Genomic DNA, 26,647 nt, shown 5'->3' on the forward strand with positions numbered 1-26,647 from the left:
AAGAAAGACCTACATGGGATGGTGGCTCTGATTAGTGATAGGGATTATACCGATGAGTAAATATGCGCTGTGTTATAATTTAAGGTGATTTTGACCTGTAAAGAATCTGTGGTAGAATTGTAATTTTTTTGGCAGCATTCCAAAACAAGGGGACAGTGTAGCATTTCGAGTCATTTCAGCCAACTTGGACCAAAGTGTGCTTATATTTGTATCTTTCTGTGATTACACAGTACCTACTGAAAATTTTGATGTACAAAACATCACAGTTTTGCTAAATTTAAAATGTTTATGTTTAATTTTGCTTAGTGCCAATCCGTGAAGTTGAAGCATATTTTCTACAAATTTGCCATATTTCATGGTCTACATTCACACTTGAGTATATAATGCACCAAAACCTGTCTCAAGTGTTTAGGTACATGTATAAGTGTCAGTTTGAGAGATATTTTGTGTTGCCAAAATGTATATAAATAAAGTTACAAACAAAACCAGCAGCATAAGATTTTCGTTTTTTCCAATTCACAATTATATACATTTATGGATTTTGAAAAAAAACTGCAGGGTATTTTGCGGAGAACTTTTAACATAAAGTCGAAAATGGTTTTGTCTATGAAAAAATTCATTTAAAAAGTAGTTCCCAGGTGTGGGAACGAAAATCATTTTCTAGCCACTTTTCCCTAGTTCACCTTACGGCCTATTCAGCAGGCTATCACTTTCCTCCGGCTCCGTCATCGGCGTCTTCATCCGGGCCTCAGGCGAGTTGCGACGCATTGATCACTCAGCCGCTCCCCTCACCTCACTCACCTAGCGGGGATAGGATTCATGATCACACGGCCATCACTAAGTGTTCTAGTTCACTCAATGCGCACTCGTCGTCATTCATCGGGTGGCCTAGGCGAGTCCATCAATGGAATGCGCTCACTCATCGGGTAGTGGCAGCCGCAGCGGGTTCCTCTGCGGTCGCCGGTTATGTTCAGGGAGTGGAAGTAGGGGTCTTGGTGGAGACGGGTGCGTCGGCCACTATTATATCTGAATGTATTTTTGGGTTGTTGCCACACAGCGTTGGTCCATTACGGCTGGAACAAGGGGCTTGTGTTGCCGCAAATGGCGGCAGTTTGGGCATTTTGGACCACATTGTTGCCTCGATCAGAATTGGTGATATCAAATTGGAGGGGCCAATTCTAGTCTCAAAGGCGTTGGCGGTGCCATGCCTTTTGGGGACGGATTTCTTGGCCAAGTTGCCTATTCGTATACTCATTGACCAAGGTTGTGTGGAGATGCCATCGGGCCGTCGGTTGCACTTTTTGCATTCTCCTACCATGTTGTCCCCCCTTGTTGCCAGTGTACGGGCTTTGTCCAGGGATTCCATGACCATTCCACCATAGTCACAAATGTTGGTACCCCTAAGGTTGCGCAAACGCCAGAGACAGGCATTCTACTGTCTCCCTCTAACTACTTTTCGAGGACACAATTTGGTGGGTGCCCTGAGGGCCATGTCAAAAGACCAGGACCCCTTTTTAAAGATCCGCAATTTGGGTCCTTCGCAGGTGACAATTCCGGCTGGCACCGTTTTGGCGCACACGACCCCAGCTCCTCCACCCGATGATGCCATGCTGGCTGGGGGAGTTGTGGCGGGCATGATGCAGGATGGGAAGACCGACGCGTCCTGGATTGACGTGCTGTGTCGGGAGAACACCCTCTTGTCCCCCAAGGAGCGCCAGCGGCTGCGTGCGATCATTGAACCGTTCACCGATGTGTTCAGTCAGAGTAAATTCGATATTGGACGTACGACTTTATTGGAACATTACATAGACATGGGGAATTCGCCCACTAAAGAAGAAAAGGATCATGTCTGCTTGGCCGTTGACGAGATGTTTGCAGCGGACATTATCTCCCCTTCTACTAGCCCTTGGGACGCCCCCATTGTGCTAGTCAAGAAACGGGATGGAAGTCTCCGTTTCTGCGTCGATTTCCATAAATTAAACAAGGTTTCTGTGGCTGATGTCTATCCCCTGCCCCGCACGGATGATTCCCTCGACGCCCTCTCGGGTGGGCGGTTCTTTTATGACCCTAGACTTGCTCTCAGGCTTCTGGCAATTGCTGTTGGATGAGGCCTCTAGACCCAAGACAGCGTTCCACACACCCCAGGGGCTGTTCCAATTTAATCGGCTTCCTATGGGCCTCCATTCGGCCCCGGCCATCTTCCAACGTCTCATGGAGATGGTTTTGGCGGGTTTGCAATGGGAATCATGTTTAATTTCCTTGGACGATGTCATTGTTTTCAGACATACATTTGACGAACACTTGCGTCGTATTGAGTGCCATTTGTTGTAGCCATCGGTGAAGTATTTGGGCCATATTATTAGTGCATCAGGTGTCGCCACGGATCCCGAAAAGACAGCTTGCGTTCGGGCATGGCCGACTCCCACATCTGTCGCTGAGGTACACAGCTTCGTTGGCTTCGCCTCGTATTATCGCCACTTTGTGTGCGATTTTGCGACGGTCGCGAAGCTGCTGCACTCACTGTCTGCAAAGGGACAGAAGTTTCACTGGGGCAAAGAGGAGGAAGCGGCATTTGTTGCGCTTCGAGCATCCTTGGTGAATGCGCCGCCCTTTTGTGGTTCTAATAATTTCTGCCAGGGGTTCCATCACAATTGCAAAACGTAGGGAAGAGAGGAGACATCCTTGCTGGGTGCCTCTTTTAAGGGAGAATCTTTCTGACACCACACCATTGGTTGTGACCGCAACACTGGGCTTATCATAAAGTAGCTTACACACGTCTATGACCTGTGGAGGAAGTTGAACATGTCCATGGTTGTGGATATGAATTCCCACTCTACCCCATCAAAAGCTTTCTCTCCATTTAAGGTCGTGGTGTAAGCTTCCTTTTGTTCTGCGATTGGTAAGGTCCGTCACGTATATCGGGTTAAATTGTATGCTAAATCTCTTCTTTCATACAACCTGTCTGTCTATATCCCTTGCCAATCACCTCTGGGAGGGATTTTTCTAATCCATTCTCCAGGGTTTTTTTTCATAAATCTTACAATTTTGAGTGCTGGAGATTGGCCTCTAGATCTGCAGGAGGTTTGGAGGTGTGCCAGATTTGTGTATGGTGGATATTCTGGCCTCTTTCATTGATTGCGGCAGGCTTCCTCTTTTGAAGCTCTCTGTCCGGGTATCTTCTACTCGGGGAGTAAGAGGGGACCATATGACTGTGAAATTAGTGTGGGAATCCTCCCAGACCAGGATCCTTTCTCGTGGGAGATGCCTTATTGGTGGAGGGGTTTGGCCACAGAGCTTCATTGAGCTGGGAAGAGAGTTGTAGGAGGTTCACCTTCACTGTGTCATTCATAAATGTCAAGGTGTTGTGGTTGCAAATGAGCAAGCTTGCTCATTCCCATCAGTTTGATCCAAGTGTTGAGACGTAAATAGCGTCTCTATGGCGTATAAGCCGGCTACACCCAGAACCTGTAAAGGAGTACATATGTAGTGACATCGGCAATGTCACTGTATGGTGCCGGCCCGAGGGGTCCGTGGCGCGCGATGCACTGTCATCGCGTACACCCCATAGGCGGGTGTAGTACCAGCCCTAGTGGGGCTTGGTGTGCGCTGGGATAGCGCGGGCACCACGCATAGCGTGTAATGCGGGCTCCCACAAGGGGGAGTCGGAGAGTGTCAGCCCAGGGGCTAGGGTTGCCCCGGGCCATGGCACTCTGGTTGACCCCGTAGACATGTGATCCGGAGTTTCCACAGAGGGGGCCGCAGGTGGGGGGGCTAGGGGGCGATCATGTGTGGGGAGAGCTCTCGAGAGGGATCAAGAGGGAGCTAGAAGGCTCGAGAAGGCGGGCGGGGCCAAGGGCGGAGCGGCCCCGACCCAGGAGGATATAAGGCGGGTCCCTGAGAGGGACCAGAGTCGCTGCATTCTACAAGCTGAAGCTCCACGTCTACAAGCTGGAAGCTCTACGTCCTACGAGGCATCAATACGTGGTCAGGACCCGAGTGAGGGTCTGACCCTTCGTAGCTGTAACTCCTACGTATAGAGTAGTTAGCTGTGTGGTCACCACCCTAGGCTGTATCTGGTGAAGGGGCAGTTACCCATTTGTGTTACGTGTTGATGCTACAATAAAAGTGTTGCCTCTAAAGAACGTCTGCGACTCAGTTGGACTCACTACACATATGTACCTCTATCTGGTGCCGGCGAAGACATGACGGAGAAGCCCCGGTTCCATCGAGAGAGACCAGGGAGAGAGCGTGGCCAGAGGCGGAGAGAGGTCACGCTCGGGAGGATGAGAGAGACGGGGGCGGAGCGATCATGGTTGTCTGGGACAGGGAACTCACGGAGCGGGTTGGCTTGGGGGTTCGGGACGTTGGTCGTCGGGGAAATTAAGGGATAGAGACCCTTTGGGGTCTAGAATAACCCCCCAGTATCGTTAACCTGTAGCCCTGTTTAGTTGTTAATAAATCATGGTGCCTCCAGACCTGAGTGTGTGTCTCGTGAATCATACACTACACAAGCATTTATGGGATTTTCTAAGGTGCAAGAATTCCCAATGGCCAGCTTCACGTAACAGTTGGTTTGACAAGTGCAGTCGATGTGGTTGCAAATATCAACTATCGAACACATCATACCGTGGTACGAGAGCTGAGTATACTTGCCGATGACTGGTACCGGTGGTGTCAAGATCGGCCTCTATGGAGGAGGCTCGTGAAGGACGCTCCTGGGAAATTGGAGGCAATCGCCCCTCAACAACAGTGGAGAGCAGAGGAGCGACACTCACAAGGGGCAGAGCACGGAACGGTGAAAACGCAAGGTGGCAACAGTGAGGTGCAGAGTTGGTGCATCTGTCAGTCATCTCAGCCCATAACACCTGAATCTGAACCATGACCTGCCAACAGCAAGCCTTCCATACGTGATGTGACCTCAAAGTTCACCTAGCCAGGCACAAGCGCTCACAAACTCCAAACGTGGGCGCGCAAATTTTACGCGAACGACGTTGCCACCACGGGGGTCGCATCGATCCGATCCGCGTGGATCGTGATCGCGAATCGCGTGGCTCGGATCGTCATGGACGGGACGTCTGTGAAGGTGTCGTTTGGTCTTGCTTCCCTACAGTCACAGAGATACAACAACAAAAACATCCCCGTGTTAAAAGGCTACACGGGGGCGTGGCCGCCTTTGTCTCCCCAGTGGCGATGTTTACACACCGCACCAGGTGCAGTACTCATTTGAGGCTGAGTCAAACTAGCGGAGGCCCAGGGCCGGTTCAAACAGTCGTCACCGATGTTGTTGGCCGCGAGCGGGAATTGAAACTCGGACCGCTACCCACAGTCACACGTCCCTCGAGTAACAACCAACTTCAGCCGTAGATTCCCGACAGCCCCACGGCGACAGTCATCCCCGGGCAGTGTCAGGGTCGTCGCTCAGCCCTCCCGCGTTGAACACCGTCGTCCACGTGAGACTGTCCGCCGGCCTCCTGCCACTCGTCCCTCCTGCACACGCGGCCACCCTCGCTGCGTGCTCCACACACAGCCGCCACGCTGGCGCTCGGGTCTGCACGGAGGCCCGATGGGTCTGCGTTGCACAAGACGCGCGCGTGTCCCGGGTCTCTCCGCGTTGCGTGCAGCGCGAGGGACGCCCGCGGGTTCTTACTTGGCTGCGGGCCTGGCCCCGGCTGGCGACAACAACAAGTCTGCCCCGTGTCCCACCACAACGGTGTTGGTGTGCATCGTGTGTGTGTGGTACAGGAGCTGCACACCTTGCCGACGATGGAGGACATCACGGACCTTCAGCAACACCTGCCCCGACATGTCGAGGATTACCTGCGTGCAGACTACCTGCACCCAGAGGTACCTTGCCTGGCTTAGGCAACTTATTGCGGGTGGCAGCAATTTATTTGTAGCGAGATCTGATTGTTTAAAAAAAAATCTACATTCCTATCACAGTAACCATCACAGATTTTAGACGAGGCCCAGACTCACTGATACATGTCCGGGTTAGGTCTGTGGGAAACCTGGAGAACAGAGTTCGCTCGTGTTTTGCCCACAAACTATCAGGGCGCGATTCGTCTAATTTCCGGTGCGGGGATAGTTTTAGTTTTTACAAAGTTGCTGAGCAAAGGCACGAAACGTTAAGCTTCCAGCAACAAACTTCAGCGTTAAAGTTGTAAGAGTTAACATGTTTCTTGAACATTTATTAGAGACGATTGGAGGGAATTCGAAAGTGGAGCAGTGCGAGGGAAGAAGCAGCAGCGAAGTGATGAGACGAAACCGTCTGAATGGGTGGCGTGAGTGATGGGATGAGTGAGTGTTGTAACCTGCAATATGGTAGTTGAACACTATGGATCGAATTAAGCAGTCTGGTAGACCGAGTTCTCAACATGTGTGGAGCAATCAACGAGTGATGTTCACAGAAACAGTAGCCATGGTCGTAGCGATAGAAGAGTGACAAGGAGGTGACTGATCGCCGCCTGAGTGAGCGAGTGACTGGAGTTAATTCGTGTGCTGGATGAGTCGTCACCCTGGTTGTGTTGACATTGAATTCTGTCAAGCGCCGTGAGGCACGGGGACTGGGTGCTCCACCCCAGAAATGCGAAGTGCTCCAACTTTGAACTGCGCTTGAGACTATCAGGCGTGGTGGTAGGGTTGTCTGTCCGGGTGAGGTTTCGAAGCTCGCCCCTTGACAGGCTGTGGAGGCTTTGGGCGCCGATGTTGCCGAGCGGCGTTTCCGCGCCGTGCTGAGGCGCCTGCAGCTGCCTCCGTCGTTCACGTGCGTGCGCTACAACTCGCTGCACGTGTCGCCCGCAGAGGCAGCCTCGCTCCTCGGCAGCCACATCCAGCAGGTGACTACGGCAACAAGTCTCCAGACTGCCGCAGAACAAGGGGCCACCGCATGTCAAAAACCGGTCTAGAGTTTGCTTGCGTTGAACCAATGCTGCCGAAAAATGTAGACTCCCAGAAGGCCGTATGGCTGATGACATGTGTAAAGAATACTTACAATGTTTAATTGGGGGACAGATATGAGGCGTAACGTCTCCGTATTGATTGTATTATGTATTATCCACAACAACCCTGATCATTATTTCGTGCTGTGTACGGTATTATATATAACAGAGAAGGTCCATGACAATACACATCTGGCATTTCATCAGCTGTGGTTCAAGCAAGCCTGACTCTGCTGATGAGACACTGAATGTTGAAACCGGTCTAGAGTTTGCTAGTTTTTAATCATTGCCGCTGAAAAAATACACTCCCAGAAGGATGTGGGGCTGATGGGGTGTCTAGAAAATATTTATAATTGTTTTAATTGGAGAGACGTCTGGGGGGAGGGCTATTGTCCGCTTATTTATTATGTTTCTTAAATTCTCCACAATGACAATAATTATAATGTCATGTAGTATGGAGAGATACTTTCATATGCAAAATTAAGGGACTTGCATGCTAAAGTGTACGTCATCAGTTATTTCTACCCACTGCTGGATAAACGCCCCCTAAGCTGCCATCACCTCTGACGACCATGCAATGAAAACCCCTTTGAAATTAACTTCTCGTTTACATCCATAATATAGTTTTTTTTACAGTTGCTGAGCACAGGGCCCAAAGGCCCCAAAAGGAAAGTGTTCAGCAATAAACAGCACCATTAAAATTGTAATAAACTTAACACATTTCTTCAATTGAGCAAGGTTATCATAGGAGCTTGGGAAAATACACCATGGGAGGGAATTCCAAAGTAGAGCGAGGGAAGAAGCAGCAAGGCACATACTGTGGCCTGCAGTGCGGTGGTTGAACACAGTGGATGAGATGTAACAGTGTGGTAGACTGAGTCCTGAACGTGGGAGGAGGCATGAATAATGAGTGGTGTTCACGGGAGCAAGAACCGTAAGTCGCAGTGATAAAAGAGTGGTAAGGAGGCGACCAACTGTTGCCGGGCGAGTGATGAGTAAATTATGAAGTGCTGGAGCATCGGTCAATGTGAGAGTGTGGACCACATCTTTTTTACGTGTCTATATAATAATAAATATTTGTTTTCTGGGTTGTCTATTTAAGCATGGACAGGTATGTGGAGGTGAAATCCCAGTGCTGCATCATCCGCAAGTGCCAGACATTCTGCTTGTGCCTGTCTTAGAAACAAGGTGGGGTATTGTGAAACATTGCACTGCAGTCATTTTATAATTTAAATATAAACAATACATCTTGCATATTATGGTGCTTACTTAAGTGCGTCAGCAACTTAAAGTTCTTCCATCACATCTCTCAAACATTCAAAGGGTACTCCCAGTGGCAGCTGTCCCTGTGTGGTACAGGTGACTCAGCACTGGCCTGCAAATGGTCATGAGTCTGCTCGTAGAAGGCGATGATGGCTGTGTGTAATCCCATGAAGTGATTTGTGGGCATTTTTTTTCATTTTGACAAATTATGACCGTTATCCTGGCATACATGTTTCAAATGGCTACACAAGATCTTTAATGCTCACTGTTAAGCAGACGGTGCATATGGTATGGCCAATACACCTGCAGTATTAACCAGAGCGGCCTGCCACATTAAAACCGCATACCTCTACAACAAGCAGCGAACGCACTGCTGCTTGGCCATGTTGTCGCCCAACTTTTATATTTTGCTATTGTCTTTCACCTGTCTGTTCACATTATGCTTTGTACAAATCACTTCCTGCGACTTCTACTCTAATACCTATCTCTATCGTTACGGTGGGATCTATAGTTTGTTTTTTCATAGCTGTTACCTCCCTTGATGTTTAGCTGCATTATGTCAGAATCAATCAGAATCATGGTGTGAAGGGCGATGGTTACTTGTCTCATACATTATTTTATCAATTATTACTATGATACAATGCACACATTTTGCTGATGTTGTAACTCTTGTCACTTTGTATTGCCCACGCACCATCTCTTTTCCCAAGCTCCTATACTAACCTTGCTCAATGTAAAACACGTGTAAACTCTGTATCTCGGACAGCTTTTATGGTGCTGCTTTTTTTGCTGGCCGCTGGACATTTTTGCACCTTATGGTCTGTGCTCAGAAACTGGATTTGCAAAACAAACACAAGCAAACATCGTACAGTCACTGTGGAAAGTGTACCATGACTTGTATTCACTAGGGTATCTTTTTTAATGATGTTGCTGAGCACAGGTACAAAGGCCCAGAATGTCAAGCAACCAGGAACAAACAGCACCATAAAAGTTGTAATGAATAATACAGCAAGTCACTCATACTCTCATGTGTGGTTGTTTAGAGTGCAGCAAGAGCATGGACTGCCTCAGGTGGTGGTTGCGGTGGAGTGTGGGAACGCGGTGCTACGAGGGGCCCATGTCTATGTCCCTGGAATTTTGGCAGCTCCTAAAAGTACTGAATGATATGAATGATATCACATGTGTTTGTTTTATTATTATGAAACTATTACACCTGGAAAACCCCTTAAGATTGAACATCTCGTTTGCAAAGTTGTCCAGGCTCTCAGTCGACACACACAACACACGTAATGCTACGTACACACACACATGCATATACACTAAACACGTATAAAACAAAGATCCCCCATATAGTCTTGAGGCAAGTGCTATTAGCACATTTGAAGGCTAACAGCACACAATGGGTGGCTGGCACCACAAACGGCCACTTGTCTTGCCCATGGTGATGTTTACACACCGCACCAAGTACCCATTTAAGGCTGAGTTGACCTAGGGAAGGCTCAAAAACAACAGTCGATCGGGCAGGTCGCATGTGGTTGGACCAAACCACATGCGACCTGCCGATCGAGTGTGAGTGTACCTCATGGTTGCACCTTTACATTTTATTTACCCATATCATATTTACCCTTAGGCCTGTGTCGCCGAGCAATTCGAACGCTCATATGATCCTTATGGCGGTACCCCGGGGTACCAAATAATACAAAATGGCCGAGGCAATTCAATATTTTATTTCTGGGACATTATTTTTTCCAGGGGTGTACTTAACTCCGCGACCGAGGTACCAATCAATCCGCAATCGGTGCTACTCCGCGATGTCGAAAACAGCGAAGACGATTGCGCTGAAACCCTGGACGCTCGCATGCACCATAGTGGTGCATCGTGTACAGCTCGTCGAGATGAGTCGATTGCCGCATCGCCGACCATCAACAGAGTAAAAATTACTGCATCACGGACATAATGCGATAACTTGGGGTACTATGGAACCCCAGGGTACCGCCATATGGTTCATATGTGGGCCAGTCAGTGCACTGCATTAAAAAGTCCACACTGGAATCGATTTTACAGTTCCTAACTTTCAAAACCGGTAATCCATTGTGAAAACGGTTACTGGTTATCACTTGACAACCATAGTTTTATGTAAAATTTTGAGAAAAAAGTTTTAAGTAAATGGTTTGTTAAAATGTTTTGGTCTGTGTACTATATCTTACTAGTGGTGTCTTACTGGTACAACACTTGCATTGGTCTTGTTTACAGTTTTAAGTAAATTTTGTAAAATGTTAAAATTACACCAGAATAGTTGCAATGGACACTGTAACCACCTAACAATTACAACAACAATTACCTATTTACCCTTGAGAGCCACACTTAATGTTGGCCAGTAACAATTACGTTTACATAATGCGTAGGTATTTGCAGCTTATGTTATGATTCTAAATTGATATTTGAGTTAGGCCACATACTGATCTGGCCAAATTTTTGTTTGGAAACTCCCCACCACCCGACACAGTAAAAAACGAATGCGCCATAATCATCTCAGCTCACCAGTCAGTTATAGAACAATTCTCACGAAGAAAATTAGCTAATTAGATTCGTTTTGCTTGAGACTGCATCTTGCATCATCAGGAAAACCCAGCAAGTCAGAAAAAATCGAGAAGTCATGCATTTTTTGCTTTTATTAAACACTTGTAAACGTTTAAATTGAATTTGTTTGGCTATGTTGGGTGATGTAGGGTCTTTGGACACACATTTGGCCAGTCCTTTACGTGGTTTAACCCAAAAATAACATGTAGTCCCATTCAATTGTGCGCAGTCTCGTATGCATACGTTTGTCATTCCTGGCTGCTATAGCCATGCGAGCAGGTGACCGCGTCGCCGTGTTTGTTGACATCAGTGGACAGTGCCGACGTGGAACCGTGAAGCCGTTGTGCGGACCCGTGCTGTTCGTGGGGAATGGCGTAGCTCGGTTAAGCCGGGCTCAGATATTCCTCAAAGATGGAGTCACCAGGTGAGAGATGGTTGCTGAGCACGCGCCCCAAAATATCAAGCGACCAGCAACAAACGTCACGATTGCCATTGCCTGTAGATAAAGAGTTAACACGTGTTATGAGTTGAACAGCGTTATTATGAAGAAGAGACGATGGGAGGGAATTGTAAAGTGGAGCCGTGCGAGGGAAGAAGCAGGGAAGTGTTGTGACCTGTATTGCAGTTGTTGAACATAGTGGATGAGACGAGATAGTCTGGTAGTTGTGGCTGTGAAATTTACGGGAGAAGTCAGGTTCTTTGGGCTAACCACTGCCATGATAGTGCTGTTTGTTTCTGGCTATTGAGACATCGGTTTCAAACCTATACTGGGAATTGCTTTGTACACCTCTAGTGTTGATTCTGTCTGCATCGTTCTTTTTAATGGATATCTCCAATCTAGTTGGTGCAACTTGATGTTATTAATAAGTCATTCATTTTGGCCAGACCAGCTCTCCCTGTGCACCACCGGTCTGTAAGTAGGCATTAGTCTACCTGTAGGGGGCCATGATTGTTGTGTAATGCCAATTGAGTAATTTGTGAATAATTAATTAAATTTGGCAAATTTCAACCATGACGCCGGCACACAATGGCCCACTTGTGACGTCACAGGATTTTTAATGTCCACTGTTAAGCAGTCAGCACGTGGTATTTGTGGTTAGTACACACCGCTGTGTTAACTAGGGCTGCCTTCCACACTCAAATTGTGGACCTCTCTGCATCAAGCTTGGAACGCGCTACCGCTGTCACCACCCCATGGATGCAGCAATGAGTGTGAATCTGTGTGTGCAGTGGGATTGGGGTGAGCATGACGGAACCGCTGTACTTTAGCCCATCCTTCGAAAACCTCCCACCCAGCATCTTCTTCCCACAGGTAAATATGTTCACACACACACATACACTCGTTACTTCATGAGGGTATTGCCATTCTGTGGAATAGTATTAGAATCGTTTAAATCATTATTTTTTTTACTTTTCTGGTAACCGCAAAAATGTCTAGTAACAACCATAATATAAACATTTTTACTTAAAACTTTCGTGACTGCAGCAATTCATATTCTTGGTTCTTTTTAAATAATAAATACAAAAAACCCACAATAAAAATAAAATAAAATGAAAATAATAAAAGTAAAAAACCCACGACGTTTCGATCACAACACAAGCGGTCTTCATCAGGCAAATGTACCACGCGGCCCGTTTATACGGCCGTGTTTGCCAATTGGTACAGTGATTACTATAATGACACTGGAATCAATTGCCGGTTTCCTGACTCGCGGAGCTGGTAATTCGATTATGAAATGTTGACCGGTTTAGTTGTTAACAATCCTACTGATCGGTATGTGCTGTGAATGTTTTCCCTCTGCTAGAATCTGCCATGCGTGCTGGCTGGTCACGTGTTGGACGTTCGCCCTGGGCTCAGGGTTCTAGACATGTGTGCCGCACCAGGAGGGAAAACCACGCATATCGCCACACTCATGGGAGACACGGTAATGTCTTGTCTCCTATTTATTATGGGGATCATTATTATCCTTTTCATTTGGTTCCTCCCTCACTGAGCTTGTGTTTCTATCCCTATACACTTGATAGAATTCAACATAAAGCAGTCACAGGCTGGTTGATAATCCAGCACTCCCTGATTCATTCAAGTTGCTCGCCCACTGGTGACCAATTGCCACCTTATCGCTCATCTATTGCTTCTACCATGGTTACCATTCCTGGGAACTTCATGAATTCTTTCACTCATCTTGATTAGGTCAACCAGCCTGACTTTTGTCTCATCCACTACTATATTCTTGGTTCGTTCGGTAAAGTCACGTAGAAGGGAAACAATAAAATAATAAAAAATATTATTATTGTTTCCCTTCTACGTGACTTTACCGAAAGAACCAAGAATATGAATTCTTGCAGTCACGAAAGCTTTAAATCAAAATTCATCCACTATTGAACAACACTTCTCTTTGTGATTCTTCCCTCACACAGCTCAGCTTTGGAGTTCTCTTTACATCAATTACATTTATATCGCGCCTTTCATCGAGGATCTTAAAGCACTATACAACTTCTTTTACACCGTACGTAGCCAACTGTGCTTATCGGAGGTACGGGAGTTGAATAATATAATTGGAAGTGTATAAATAAATAATGTTCTTTGGTTTTTTTGGTAAAGTCACGTAGAAAGAAAAATAAATTAAATGGCATATGACGTTTCGATTCCAACACAAGCAATCATCATCATCAGGTACGAATGTATGAGAGAACAAACCTAGTAAACTTCGAAATATAATGCAATACAACACACAGAGTTGGCTAATATAACAGTCAACACCCTACCTGGTTGATTACGTTCTTCCAAAGATTGCTAAATTTGAGAGAGAGACAACACACAGACACGGAGACACATAGACAGACACATAAGCAGAGAGAGATAAAACAGAGACACACAGAGAGAGACACACACATAGGCACACAGAGAAACAACGCCTCTGTGTCGAGGCCTTAAATAGAGAGAGAGGGTGGCAGAGAGAGAGGGGAGGGGGGTGGAGAAATTAGCATGTCAATGAGAGATTTGGAGCTTTCATGACTGCAGGAAATACTAGAGCGACAACACGAGGACACAGAGAGAGAGAGAGAAAACACACTTAATCAAACAAACTTAGTCAAATTTGGAAATGCAATGCAATGCAACACAGAGAGTCGGTCAACACACAATTAACGCATAGCCTGTTGATTACGTTCTTCCAAAGATTGCTAAATTAGAAGTTAAGTGTGAAATTTGAGAGAGAGACAAGACACGGAGACACAAAGACAGACACACAATAATGTTGTTTGTTGCTGGCCACTTGGCATTTTGGGGCTTTGCTCCACAACTGTGTAAGGAACAAGGAAGGAAAATTATAATGTAAACGTGTGTGTGTGCGTGTGTAACGCAGGGAGAGATAATTGCATTGGACAAGACAGCTGCCAAAGTACAGAAAATTCAGAACAATGCATCGCGGCTGAATCTTAAATCTATCCAGACATTTTGTTGTGATAGCACACAGGCCATCGCCTCTGGACCACACACCTGCAAAGGTACACAGCTTGGCAAAACGTGCAAATGAACTGTCATCTGACTGACATCTTACCATGATAAATCCACCAGCACCTCATGGTCTTGTCATGCAACAATCCTTCCAAGCACCTGCACGTGAACCGAGCCCAATGCTCTAGCTCCTCAGCGGATATCCATTCGGATACGTTCCATTCCTTGGCTGCCAATCCGTTATTATTATTATTGACCACCGTCCCTTCCGACAACGTGTCCTGCCCTGTGGGCTTCTAAGTTGCCGTCTGTTTTGCTATGCAAGCATAGCAAGTGGATAATTTCCATCCGTACGGGGATTTTCACCGCCCATTGCATGCATGGGTTTTCTCCGGTTGTTCCTGCTTCCTCCCACTTGTATAAAACACAGAGCTTGGGCAATTGCCGACAGCCGGTCCTGGTAACCTTCCTCTCATCTGGTTTCCCACACTTCTGTGCGAAATCTGCATGTTACAAATCCTGCAGCAGCATTTTGAGATGTGATTTGCATGAGTGACGCTACATAAAAACATAATGTGCTTGCTGTGGTGGGTAGGTCACCCACCGTTCCCCGAGGAGTATTTCGACAGGGTGCTGCTAGATGCTCCATGCAGTGCGCTGGGGAAGCGGCCCTGCCTAGGCATCTCTGCCTCCCTGCGTCAGCTGCAGTCGTATGCTCCCCTCCAGCGCAAACTCCTGGCCACGGTAATTGTTGCAGCTGCTCGAGATGTGCAAACCACCCATGTTGAGAACTCTGTCTTCGAGACTGAATGTTTCGTCTCATCCACACTCTGTTCAGCTACCACACTACACATCAACACGCCCATTCAATTAATCACTCACCAATTCACTCACCCACTGAATTACGACACTGCAGGTCATGACACTACGCACTGGTCCACTTCAGAATTTCCTCCTATTGTCTATTTTCCCAAAAAACCCGTTAACCTTTATTTATTACATTTTGATAATACTGTTTGTTGCTGACCGTTTCACATTTTGGCCCTTTCTGTGCAGAGAAATTGTATTTTAAAAAATGTCAGCACATTGTCGACTGTTATTGCGTCGGTCTCTCAGGCAGTGGCGTTACTGCGGCCAGGAGGGGTCCTTCTCTACACCACATGCTCCGTGGCGTCTGCTGAAAATGAACGTCAGGTTGCCTGGGCATTGAGGACCTTTCCTCAGCTGCACCTCGTCGCTCAGGTAGTTTGCATGGAATCCTTTGTCTTCTTCTGACATACAGCTGGATTCTGCGTGAACAGCTAAACTTGGATGTCAAGGGGCTGTGAAGTGTACGATGGCCATATTGAAGTGTATAGGAGTCTTCTGAGCTCTGTTTACATTTGGTTCCTTCCAGGAGCCTCACCTGGGTGGTCAGGGTCTGCCAGGAGCTGGTCTGGACCCTCAGCATCTGCGCCTGCTGCAACGTTTTGACCCTGGCAGTGAAATGGAGGATGGAGTCTGTGGGGTCTCAACCACTCTCCGGGCCCCCCCTAATCTTGACCGTGCCATCACCGACACAATTGGCTTCTTCATGGCAAAGTTTACCAAACTGCCTGTTTCCCCACAGTCGTTAATATAATTTAGGAGGCTTTTTTAGTCTTCTTCCCTGACATTCACAAAAATATGTAACTGTTATTTTGCCAAACGCAGGATACTGACTGACCCGGTAAATCAGCAGTATATAGCGGGTGGCTCGCAATCAGAACGTTGCGAATTCAATTCCTGGTTGGGGGTTTATTCAGCCCATCATCCAACTGAGGTCGGTAAAATGGTTACCACTTTTTAGGAAAGTCAACAGTGGTAATCCTATTGATAGACTCACCTTTGCTTTAGGAATGTGTAATTTCCACCACTGGCTCAGGGCTGTAAACAAGAGATGAGCACTGTCGCTTTGAATGAAAAATCACTTTCACTTTTTAACTTGCAGAAACACTGGTCTGTACATTTCTTTTTTTCAATAAAGAACATTTAAATGCAATTCCATAATAAGTGGTGTGAGATTAATACTGAACATCTTTATTTTCATACGTACACTTGCAACCTGCAGATTCTATGGACCTGACTGTCCGTCACATTGGACATGATGTCCTGCCAGCCAGCCAGTCAGCAAAACTTTTTTCTCATGTTTCATGAGCAGGACGCCCATGAAATAAGCCTGGCAGCTCATTGGGCTCTTTCTGCTGACATGACTCAAACGTATCTCTATCTAAACAGGTTGGTGTTGGTCCACCACTTTCATTATGCATTTCCCTACAGACACTGATGTTGGAAGTTGGGACATGTTATACCCACATCACACAAAGGGAGTATGATCCATGTAGGACCAGCAGTTGTAGCACAAGTAACATATCTATCCCTCCACACAAAACGTACTTTTTACACATCCAATTGGTGACACGACCTTCCCTCTGGGAGTGCATAATTCAGCAGCATTGATTTAACACAAGCAAACTGGGCCAGTCTCATCAGCAGAGTGAGGCTTGCTTGAACCGCAAGGGAAACTGTTAGATAAGTAGCATAACACTTACCAGTCTTACAAATCTGCATCCATTGAGAAACGTCTGCAGATCTGTAAACCTGCGGCAAGGACAGTTCATGAGAGACTCCCCTTGTTCATTTGCTTGAGATACATGTTCTTGCTCATAACTGTCCGGTTTCAAGTTTTATTTTGATTAACCAGGTAAGAGCTCAAGATACAATTAGAGTCGTATTTGTAAGAAATACCTGGGTCACCAAAATGACAACCAATAACATAAAAACAAAGTACAATACTGCAATGAAGCAATTAGAAATCAGATCAAAGACAACCACATTACTGATTAAGTTGAAAATAGTGCACACAAATATTAAATACTATATTTCCTGTAACGAAACTCGGCTCGGACAATTTGATTTAAAAAACCATAGCAAAGTTAAGTTACAGAAACATTTAAATGTGATTATAGTAACTTGCACCAGTGTGTAAACAAAGAGGGACCTTTGTCAAATACAAGTGCAAGTGAAGTTATCGCACAGAATCGACAGCTCAGCATCAAATTGTGACTCAGACGACAGAATATTCCAGGATACTTTTTAAGTGATGGATTCCAATTGTTTTTGACACGAACAGAGGCCTAGCGACAACCGTGTCAATGTTTTGTCCTGGCTACAGTGCACTTTAATGTTGTGGAGTGACTCAGCTTTTGAGGGTTTTGGTCCCTATGAGAGGTGAGAGGCAGTCAGTAAGTGGCCTGGCTGTTGTGCGTGGCTGTGTACGTTTCAATGGTCACGGTGCTCGTGCGATTGGTGTTTTCTTTGTCGGCGGTGATCGTCCCTTTGTTGACTCCCCTGGTCTCCCGTTCTCTCTTCTCTGCCGCTGCCCACCTTAGCGTGGCCGTGCTTTGGCCGTTCTTCACACGAGTTCTGTGAACTCTTCTTATGTACCGCATGCCCTTTACAATTTTCGAGGCATGCACTGGCTCGCAGGTCTCCTCGCCGTGACCCCCTCGCTCCGTCATCTTGTGGTAGTGGTTGGCGTGTCGCCGGGGGCTCGGCGGTGTCGATGTGTGCTCCCTGCTTGTTTGCTGTTCATGCTGGTTCGGAGGATATGGAGCCTGTGACATTTAACATTTGTTTCAGTGACGCTGGAAACGTAGGGTTGTTAATCAGTCACTGTTATCAGAGTCCATTACCAGTTTTAAATGTTAGGAGCCACTAATTGATTTCAGTTAAAAGTGAATCATAGATTCACTGAGTGGCACGTGGGAGCGTACAAACCGCATGGCGTCGAAGTCACCACATGGTGCATTTGTCCTTGTTTTCCAGTTAAAGGTGCAGCCCTGCAATCGCCGGCTCACGCCATTGCTGGCAGAAAGGTCTCCACTGGCGTGAGTTCTAGAGGGTATTTGGTCTACTCGTCCATGCTGGCCAGACATCTTTGGAATAGGTGGGTGTACCCACACTTAACCTCGCCACACGCGGATTGCCGATAATGGGCTAACTGCGGAGTACCAATTTGTACTGCTGGGTGAACAGGGGCGGCGGAGGGGGGATTAAAAAACCTGCACCACAGTCAACTACTGCGCCGGGAGTAGGCGTCGAACCGTCCAGTGTGCCTCTAGCCATTACCCCACGGCAACTCGTCACCCCTCCATGGAGAATTTCCACCACTGGCTCAGGGCTGAAAGCAATGCTCATTGAGCTGGAAATCACTTTGAATATGCATGGAAAGCCACGAGATTATAATTATGTTAATGCAGACAGTAACTTGCATACATGCTTACCACAGAGAGCTCGGGGTGAGACGGAGGTGGCATTGAGACTGGTGTAGCCACAACGGCAGCAGGGGTGCCGCTACCGCAAGCGGGGTGTGCAGCCCGCCAGTACATCTCCAAAAAATCAGCCAAGTGCTCGCAAGCCTCATCCAACTGGTTCTCATCCAGAATTAAGTCAAAGAGGTCCTAGCCATCAAACGGAGAAAGGAGTATCTTGTCACATCAATATGTCCCCAAACCTATTTCATCATCGCTCTATTTTAAGATTTTGTTCCACTAACTTATCTGATTTTAAAATTATATCCTTACTGAAGGTTAAAAATAAAGTTGTTTAAACTTTTGACTTAAAGCTTTCGTGACTGCAGGAATTAATAATCTATGGGTCTTTCGGTAAAGTTACGTAGATAGGTTAAAAGAAAATAACAAAAAACTACGACGTTTCGATCGCAACACAAGCAGTCGTCATCAGGACGATGATGACCGTTTGTGTTGCGATGACGACCGCTTGTGTTGCGATCGAAATGTAGTTTTTTGTTATTTTCTTTGAACCTATCTACGTGACTTTACCGAAAGACCCAAAGAATTTGTTTAAACTGTCACTGTGCATCAACACATTTATGAATTATTTTCTGTTGAATTGTATTGATGTTCAAAATTGCTGCCATTTGAGGACAGGTGCCAGAAGTGGATGCTGGGAATTTCGTGGAAAGTCAGGATAAGCAGAACAGTTGTCCAGAATAGAACGTGACAGGTGAGTGTTGTAGATGTGATAGAAAACAGCTGTGCTGAGTTGGTCATGTGTGCAGTGTTGTGTGTGTGTGTGTGACGTGACGTGTCGTACACACCGAAGGACACTGTGCGAGTTTCTCTGCAGCAACCATCTGCATGTTGAGGTACTTGCTCTGGGTCTTTCCCCGTGACTTGATGAGCCTGTGCAGCACCTGACATCATGAACACAACGAAGCGACTCCAGCGAGCAATGGGCGACCACGTTCGGGTGGCAGGAATTTATTTCTACCGATATCTGGTGGTACTATTGTGGTACTTTGCAGCATAGGGAGAGAGGTATTGGAGACAGCACATTACCTTGGGAGAGGATATTTTGACGTAGGCCAGCATGGGTGTGAGGCTGGAGTGTGCGAGCTGAGCCGGATGATTGATAGTGTCAGCATCCAGCACCACGAGCTGCAGGGTGCGAGCTAGCTCAAAGATTCGTTCAACCTCCCCCTGAACTTCAGCTGATGAAAGCAGAGAGCGGACGGTCACTGACACGTGGCAAAACTACACACCTTGTTTTTACACTACAGTAATTTATTACTTAAAATTATCTTGAGCGTTGTTGTAAAAGTATATGTTTACACATCTCATCAGCCACACGGCCCTCTGGGAATGCGTGTTTTCTACAGCATTGGTTGAATACATGCAAATTCTGGACCGGATTTTATATTGAGTTTCTCATTAGAATTGTCAGGCTTGCTTGAACCAATATTGGTGAACTGCCAGCAGTATCTTTAATATACACACACAATTAAGCAGTTTAACACGTAGGCTTTCGCGACCAATATCCATAATAGAGGTTTTTTGGGTTAGATCGTGTAAATATATAAATGTGTCGTTAAAAGCCGCCACCACCCGACACAGCCAACTCGTGAGGGTTGCCACGTAAACAGAACGTGCCAATTCGTCATTCGTACAGCACACCAGTATGTTGGAGAGCCAAGCCACAACATTTACAATCTGATTATGACGTTTTGCCAGTAATTACAACTAGCTTCATCAGGCGACAGCCAGATTTGTGGAGAAGTCTAACTGTTTCGTTCCTTATACAGAGGCGTAGATGTGGTGACCACACTTCTGCGCTCTTGCGCAAAGTGGGGGGGAGGGGAAATTAATGAGTCAACGTACATTATGCATGTGTATTATGCGAGCGCTTTGATCTTGTCCTTCCTGTCCACTGTGTGTATTAAAATAGCCTACCAACAATTGAGCAGCTAGATTGCAGATTTCATATGAAAAAATGTGCAGAATGTTTTTCAATGTAAAGAGTCTGCCACCTTTACATACCTTGCACATCTGTGTTGAGGGTTAGCAGACCACATACATACGGTGGGAAAGAGAAACAAAATCTGGCATTAGTTTAGTTACAGACTCAGTGCAATAATCACCCTAAATCTGCTGTCATGTTTCTGTTATTTATTTTTAATATGAATTTGTTAGAGCCATAATTCGGTAGTCAATTTTTTATTTTTATATTGTTTACGTTTGTGTGGCATTTTCTTCTGTAACGTGGTTGATTTAGCTTTGATTTATATTTAATTCCCTGCGGTACGAGTCTTTTTAAATTTAACTGTGGTATCTTGAGTTCTCACCTGGTTAAACAATATAAACAAGAATATAAGCCAAGAAATGTAATTATTGCTTTGGATTGCAAAATTGTATTCTTTCCTTGACTGCAATTCCTTAGGTCGCTGTTTTGTGTGTGTACGAGTGTAATGTGAGGTTATATCCGGGTCGTTGACGGATTACAACTCGTCACGACGATTGGCTCTGCCGGTCCTGGTTCATAGCCAATGGGGGGAAGCCTAGGGGCATGGCCCTGACGTAATGGAAAGGTGACAGCTGGTTGTAGTGGATTGGTTCTGCTGGCTTTAGCCACAGCCAATGGGGAGACGAGTCAGGGGCGTGGTCCCGGGAGCCTCTGGAATATTCCATGGAGGCTAACCAGGATTGGTGGAAACGTACCACGTGACCCGGGTATTAAATAGGGGTGGAGACGTACGACACGTGGTCAGAACGGGAACGAACAGAGGAAGGGGGCCACACGGGAGCGGGGCTCTGGGTTGCCACGTGGCAGTGTGTCTCTCTATCTGTCCCTCTCACGCTGCTGACAGGCAGCGTGAAGGAAAGCTGTAATGCAAAGTTGAATAAAAGACCGGATTCCAGAAGTCGCCTCAACGAGCTTTATTACATTGGTGTCAGAAGTATCTCTTGAGACCGTTTGGACGATCCTTTAAGATGCCCAAGCACCTCAAGAAGAAGAACCCACCGGACCCTCCGGCGGAGGAAGAAGTTGAGGATGAGCTGCTGGGAGCTGCGGGTCCTCTGCCTCCGGCTGCTGCTCTCCCCGCCGCCGCTCATCGCCGACAGGCTGGAGAAGCGACGTCCTCGACTGCGGACGAGGGATGGCGGCGACTGGCGGAGCAAATTGATTCGCTCCGTGCAATTTTGCTGAATCTGGTGACGGCGGTCGCATCCTCAGCGGCCCTCGTGCGGCCGCGTGGATTTCAACCAAGTGCCGATGACCAGGATTTTCAGCGGGAATCGACGTCTGCCATTGTTCCTGCCGCGCAGGGAGAGGCCTCCATCTTGGGCGGGTTGCTGCGATGAAGCCGCCGGACGCCATCTTGGGAGGGCCTGCTACCAATCGGCCGCCAGACGCCATCTTGGGCGGGGCTGCTGCGATGAAGCCGCCGGACGCCATCTTGGGCGGGGTTGCTACCACACGGCCGCCGGACGCCATCTTGACGGAGCCGCGAAATACGCGGGAAGCGAGAATGGAGACGCTCGAGGCGTCGAACATTCACCGCGGACATCGCCTTCCTCAAATCAAGGAATTTGTCGCCGGGGGCGATTGGAGTGTGTTCACGTGGCGGATGGAGTCAGCCTTTCAATCCGTACGATGGACGGAGGCGGAGGCACTGGAGGCGCTGCCCACACTGCTAGATGCTGTCTCCCTGGCGGTCTTTCGATCCATCCCTGCGACCAAGAAGAAGACGCTTCGTGACGCTTTCACGGAAATGGCAGAGTTTTACGAACCGCCGACGGCGGCTACCAGGAAATTTATGTCACGTCGTCGAGGACCAGAGGAATCGCCCTTGGCGTACCAAGGGGCGCTGTTAGCGCTTGCCATGGCCGCCTACCCCGACTCGTCAGCTGATCTCCTGGATCCTCTCATCCTTTCCAGAATGATTGAGCTGCCCCAGGAACTTAACATCTCGTTGCCGGTGTGCAGCCACGAACCACTTACGTCGCGATGGGTGGCGCGCTGCTTGGACGCCAAGTTAAACCTAAAATGCTGGGATCAGATGGCGGCATGGACGGGGAATCCCGAAATAGACGCTCCACCGTTGGGGTGGTCTCCACGTCGGGTCGTCCACGGCTCCAATTACTCCAGCGAGGACTAGGTGATGGCTGCTGTTCCTCGCTGGGTCCCAAAATGCCGGTCGCGCGAGCAGCGTGATGTGATGGGGCCGGACAACCACGTGCAGAGACCGGGACGAGCGACCGCCGGCGGCCACGTGTTTTAGGTGTGGTCGACGAGGCCATTTCGCCCGGGATTGCCGCTGCCGACCTCTGCCTTCTCAGCTCCCGTCGGGCCGGCTTCCATCTCCTCCACCGGACGCGGATCCACGGCACCCTCGGGCAAGTCAGCACACATCAGATACCCGGCAGGTCTTGTCACATCACCCATCCACTTGCACACATGTTTGCACTCCGGACGGTAATTGTCGTGTACCTGTGTCGATGCCGCACTCTGCGACACAATGGAAAAAATTGCCCGTAGGGTGGTGGCAGCCGCGTCGGTACCCCGTACCGTCGATGGCGTCGATGTTCGTATTTTGGTAGACACTGGCGCGTCTGCCACCATCATTTCCGATGTAATTTTTCATCTCCTGTCCATTCCTATGTCACGGATCCGACCGGTTAATGACGCGTGGGTTGCTGCTAATGGGGGTAGCATGGGTATTTTGGGGAAAGTTGATGTGCGCATTGCTATTGGGAATATCACCGCGGAGGGACCAGTGTTGATTTCTCGTTCACTGGCCGTCCCATGCCTATTGGGCACCGATTTCTTGCGCCGCATGCCAATTAAGATACTCGTCGACCAAGGTTGCTTAGAAATGCCAGGGGGCCGTAGGATGTCGTTCCTGCCTTCCCTGCTGGGCCGTTCGCCCCCGGGTAACACGGTTAATGCGATTGTTGCTGCCATGGTGGAGGTGCCATCAGGCTCGCAAATGCTTGTTCCGCTGCGTTACCGAAAGCGGTTGGATGCTGCAGACGGTGCGACGGGTGTGCTGTTGTCCCCGTCGAATTCGGTGGCAAGATCCTTTTCCCTAGTAGCGGCTCAAACTATCGTTCGGCCTGGTCAGGCCCCGTTTATACAAGTGTAGGGGTTATTACGGGAGAAACTGGCGGAAAACAAACACAGGGCTGTAGGCACTCACATACACGGGTGGTCACACCGACGTCCGCATCAGTTATTGCCCACGCCCCCAGCCCTCGGAGGCGATCCCTATAAAAGGTGGAGACCCAAAGAGCTCGGGTTCAGTTCGACACGAAGCTGACCAAGTGAAGATCCAAGACTCGGAGATTAGGCCCTGGGACTCCCCGGTCTCGCCGTCCTTATAAGGGCCGAGCCGGGTAAGCCAGTGGCGCGGCCCAAGAGCTTCCAGACCGCTGCCCTTATCAGGGCAAGGCTGGTTAGCTGGTGCCGAGATCTGTGCTTGCCAGGGCCAGATCAGTCAGCCTCCCGTAGCCCAGTAGAGGAGGACTGGGGGACAGGACAGAGGGCTTAGGACTAGGGTGGGTTTCCCATAGTACGGGTGAAGGGGCCGATACCCCTTCAACTATTGTACCTGTCCCGGAGTTAATAAACAGAGTGTGCCTCAACTTCGACATCGTCTCTTCGAACTTACTACACAAGTATTAAATGGGGGCCCAAACCGGGTCGTCGTCCCGGCTGGATCGGTATTGGCTCACGCCACTACCGATTTCACCAGCTTTGAGGGTAAACCACCCACTAAATGGGCCGCTGGCGGGCCTCGATACGATCATTCACACGATCGATGGATCGCAGATTTGTGCGGGGAAAGTACATCTTTGTCGGCCATGCAAAGGGGTGCTTTGCATTCATTATTGTTGGAGTACGCTGACGTTTTCAGTAAAAACGATTTGGATCTGGACCATACCTCGCTATTGTCGCACCATATTGACACCGGTGGGGCGGGACCGATTTGTATGCACCCGCATCGCATGAGCCCTGCTGAAAGGGAACACGTGCGCGGCGCGGTGGAAGACATGTTGGCGGCCGATATAATTTCACCGTCCAACAGTCCTTGGGGCGCGCCGGTGGTGCTGGCTAAGAAAAAGGATGGTGGGACAAGGTTTTGTGTAGATTTCCGCCGATTGAATAAGATATCCGTGGCAGACGCATACCCCTTGCCACGGATGGACGACTCATTGGACGCTTTGTCAGGGGCAAATTTTTTCTCCACCCTCAACCTGTCGTCTGGGTTTTGGCAGCTTCCCCTCGATGACGCGTCCAAACCAAAAACGGCGTTCCGCACGCCACAAGGCCTCTTTGAGTTTAACCGCTTACCTATGGGCTTGAATGCGGCACCGGCGACGTTCCAACGTTTGATGGAACTGGTGCTAGCGGGGCTGCAGTGGGAAACATGCCTCATATATTTGGACGATATCATCGTATTCAGCCGCACGTTTGAAGAACATCTCCAACGCCTGGAGACTGTCTTTCAGAGGATGAGCTCGGCTGACCTAAAATTTAAACCGAAAAAGTGCCACCTTTTGCAACGGTCCGTCCGATACTTGGGTCACATCATCAGCTCGGACGGTGTGTCCACGGACCCTCAGAAAACGGCGTGTGTCCGAGAGTGGCCCACGCCCACTTCAGTGGGCGACGTAGGGCGGTTTATTGGGTTCGCATCCTACTATCGCCGTTTTGTTAAGAACTTCGCGACGCTGGCTAAGCCACTGCATGTTCTGACGGGGAAAAATCTGAGATTTAAATGGGGCCCGGAAGAGGAGCGCTCTTTTCAATCCCTTCGGGATCACCTCGCCACCGCGCCGACGCTCGACTACCCGGACTTTTCCCACCCGTTCATCCTTGACACGGATGCTAGTGATATCGGCATAGGAGCCGTTTTGTCGCAACGGAAAGACGGGGTCGTGCGAGTGGTGGCATACGGTAGCAGGGTTCTGTCTCCCGCCGAAATGCGATATTGCGTGACGCGACGGGAACTATTAGCAATCATACATTTTGTTCGCCAGTACCGGCCGTACCTGTATGGAAGGAAATTCCTCGTGCACACTGATCATGCGGCCTTGCAATATTCGTTGAAATTGGAACAACCATCGGGTCAATTGGCTCGGTGGTTGGAATCATTACAGGAATTTTCCTTCGAGATCAAGTACCGCAAGGGTACTCGCCATGGCAACGCGGACGCTCTCTCCAGGTTGCCCCCAACTCCTCCCTGCGCCTGTCTGATGGGTACGCACCGTTGTGCAGCGCTGCCTACCTCGCCCTGTCCGGTTATGGGGGCGATGTCGAACGATGAAGGCCAGGATGTACCCGTTGGCGCCGACGATACGCTGCATTTGCCGCACTCGGTGTGGCTACGCGAGCAGGAGGCCGATGCCTCTCTGGCTCCGCTGCGGAAACTGATCGGGAAACCGAGATCTCATTTGGCGAGATGGAAATGGCAGATGTTCCGGGGCCAGGCAGGACTATTGATGTGTACGGATGGATTGTCTGACCGTTCACGCCTGGTTGTGCCGACATCCCTTCGCCACGACCTACTCCACGCTCTGCACGCCGACGAACTGATGCATCTCGGCGTGCAGAAAACGTTGGCCGCGATGTAGCAGGATTTCTTTTGGTCCGGCATGACGGCAGATGTCACTGACTTTATCCGGTCATGCCATGATTGTGCAAAGAGGAAATCGCCTCGTCAAAATTATGTTCCACCACTACGTTCAATTGAGGTGTCCCGTATTTATGAGCTAGTTGCTCTGGACATCCTGGGCCCGTTCCCTCCAACGGCTAGGGGAAACAAATACCTTTTGGTCGGGGTCGAATATTTTTCTCGCTGGCCTATGGCCTGGCCTCTGCCTGACCGAGGCTTTCTTGAATGGTTACGTCATGGATAAAGGAGCACCCGAAGGGCTGCTCACGGATCAAGGACGTAACTTCTCCTCCAAATTGCTCAAGGATGTATGCGCTGCGCTGGGCACAAAGAAAATCCGTACTTCCCCTTACCATCCGCAAATGGATGGCATGGTGGAACGCTTTAACCGCACCCTTTCGGCCATGCTCT

General features: G+C 48.4%; 2 protein-coding genes across 4 annotated transcripts in view; one reads left to right on the forward strand and one right to left on the reverse strand.

The window, feature by feature from the left end:
* Positions 1–4,982: 4,982 nt before the first annotated feature.
* NSUN6 (NOP2/Sun RNA methyltransferase 6) lies at positions 4,983–16,258 on the forward strand. Of its 3 annotated transcripts, none has more exons than XM_061554759.1 (12): positions 4,983–5,083; positions 5,743–5,844; positions 6,681–6,836; positions 8,041–8,126; positions 9,245–9,354; positions 11,049–11,205; positions 12,012–12,093; positions 12,587–12,706; positions 14,147–14,288; positions 14,834–14,982; positions 15,355–15,480; positions 15,635–16,258. In XM_061554759.1, the coding sequence occupies exons 1-12, from the start codon at positions 5,063–5,065 to the stop codon at positions 15,857–15,859; spliced, it is 1,476 nt and encodes a 491-aa protein (XP_061410743.1). In that variant the 5' UTR covers positions 4,983–5,062; the 3' UTR covers positions 15,860–16,258. The 3 variants fall into 3 exon arrangements, with proteins under 3 accessions (XP_061410743.1, XP_061410744.1, XP_061410745.1); XM_061554760.1 differs by having other exon boundaries at positions 5,068–5,450; XM_061554761.1 differs by having other exon boundaries at positions 5,073–5,210.
* The window catches only part of LOC133344697 (voltage-dependent L-type calcium channel subunit beta-2-like), a 32,503-nt gene continuing 22,111 nt past the window's right edge, over positions 16,256–26,647 (reverse strand). Inside the window, 6 exon segments of the mRNA XM_061554764.1 lie at positions 16,256–17,708; positions 17,711–17,873; positions 18,543–18,719; positions 19,379–19,474; positions 19,620–19,771; positions 20,598–20,606. Of these exon segments, the coding sequence (XP_061410748.1) occupies positions 17,539–17,708; positions 17,711–17,873; positions 18,543–18,719; positions 19,379–19,474; positions 19,620–19,771; positions 20,598–20,606 (767 nt within the window). The 3' untranslated portion in view covers positions 16,256–17,538.

Source organism: Lethenteron reissneri, chromosome 20, assembly GCF_015708825.2.
Source record: "Lethenteron reissneri isolate LAM-NWPU_2019-01 chromosome 20, ASM1570882v1, whole genome shotgun sequence".
Taxonomy (NCBI): Eukaryota; Metazoa; Chordata; class Hyperoartia; order Petromyzontiformes; family Petromyzontidae; genus Lethenteron; species Lethenteron reissneri.

Coding starts and splice junctions, on each gene's coding strand:
- NSUN6 (XM_061554759.1), top strand. CDS start 5,063: ATGGACGGGACGTCTGTGAAG. Junction 6,837..8,040: donor TCGGCAGCCACATCCAGCAG/GTGACTACGGCA, acceptor TGTCTATTTAAG/CATGGACAGGTATGTGGAGG. Junction 14,983..15,354: donor AGCGCAAACTCCTGGCCACG/GTAATTGTTGCA, acceptor TCGGTCTCTCAG/GCAGTGGCGTTACTGCGGCC.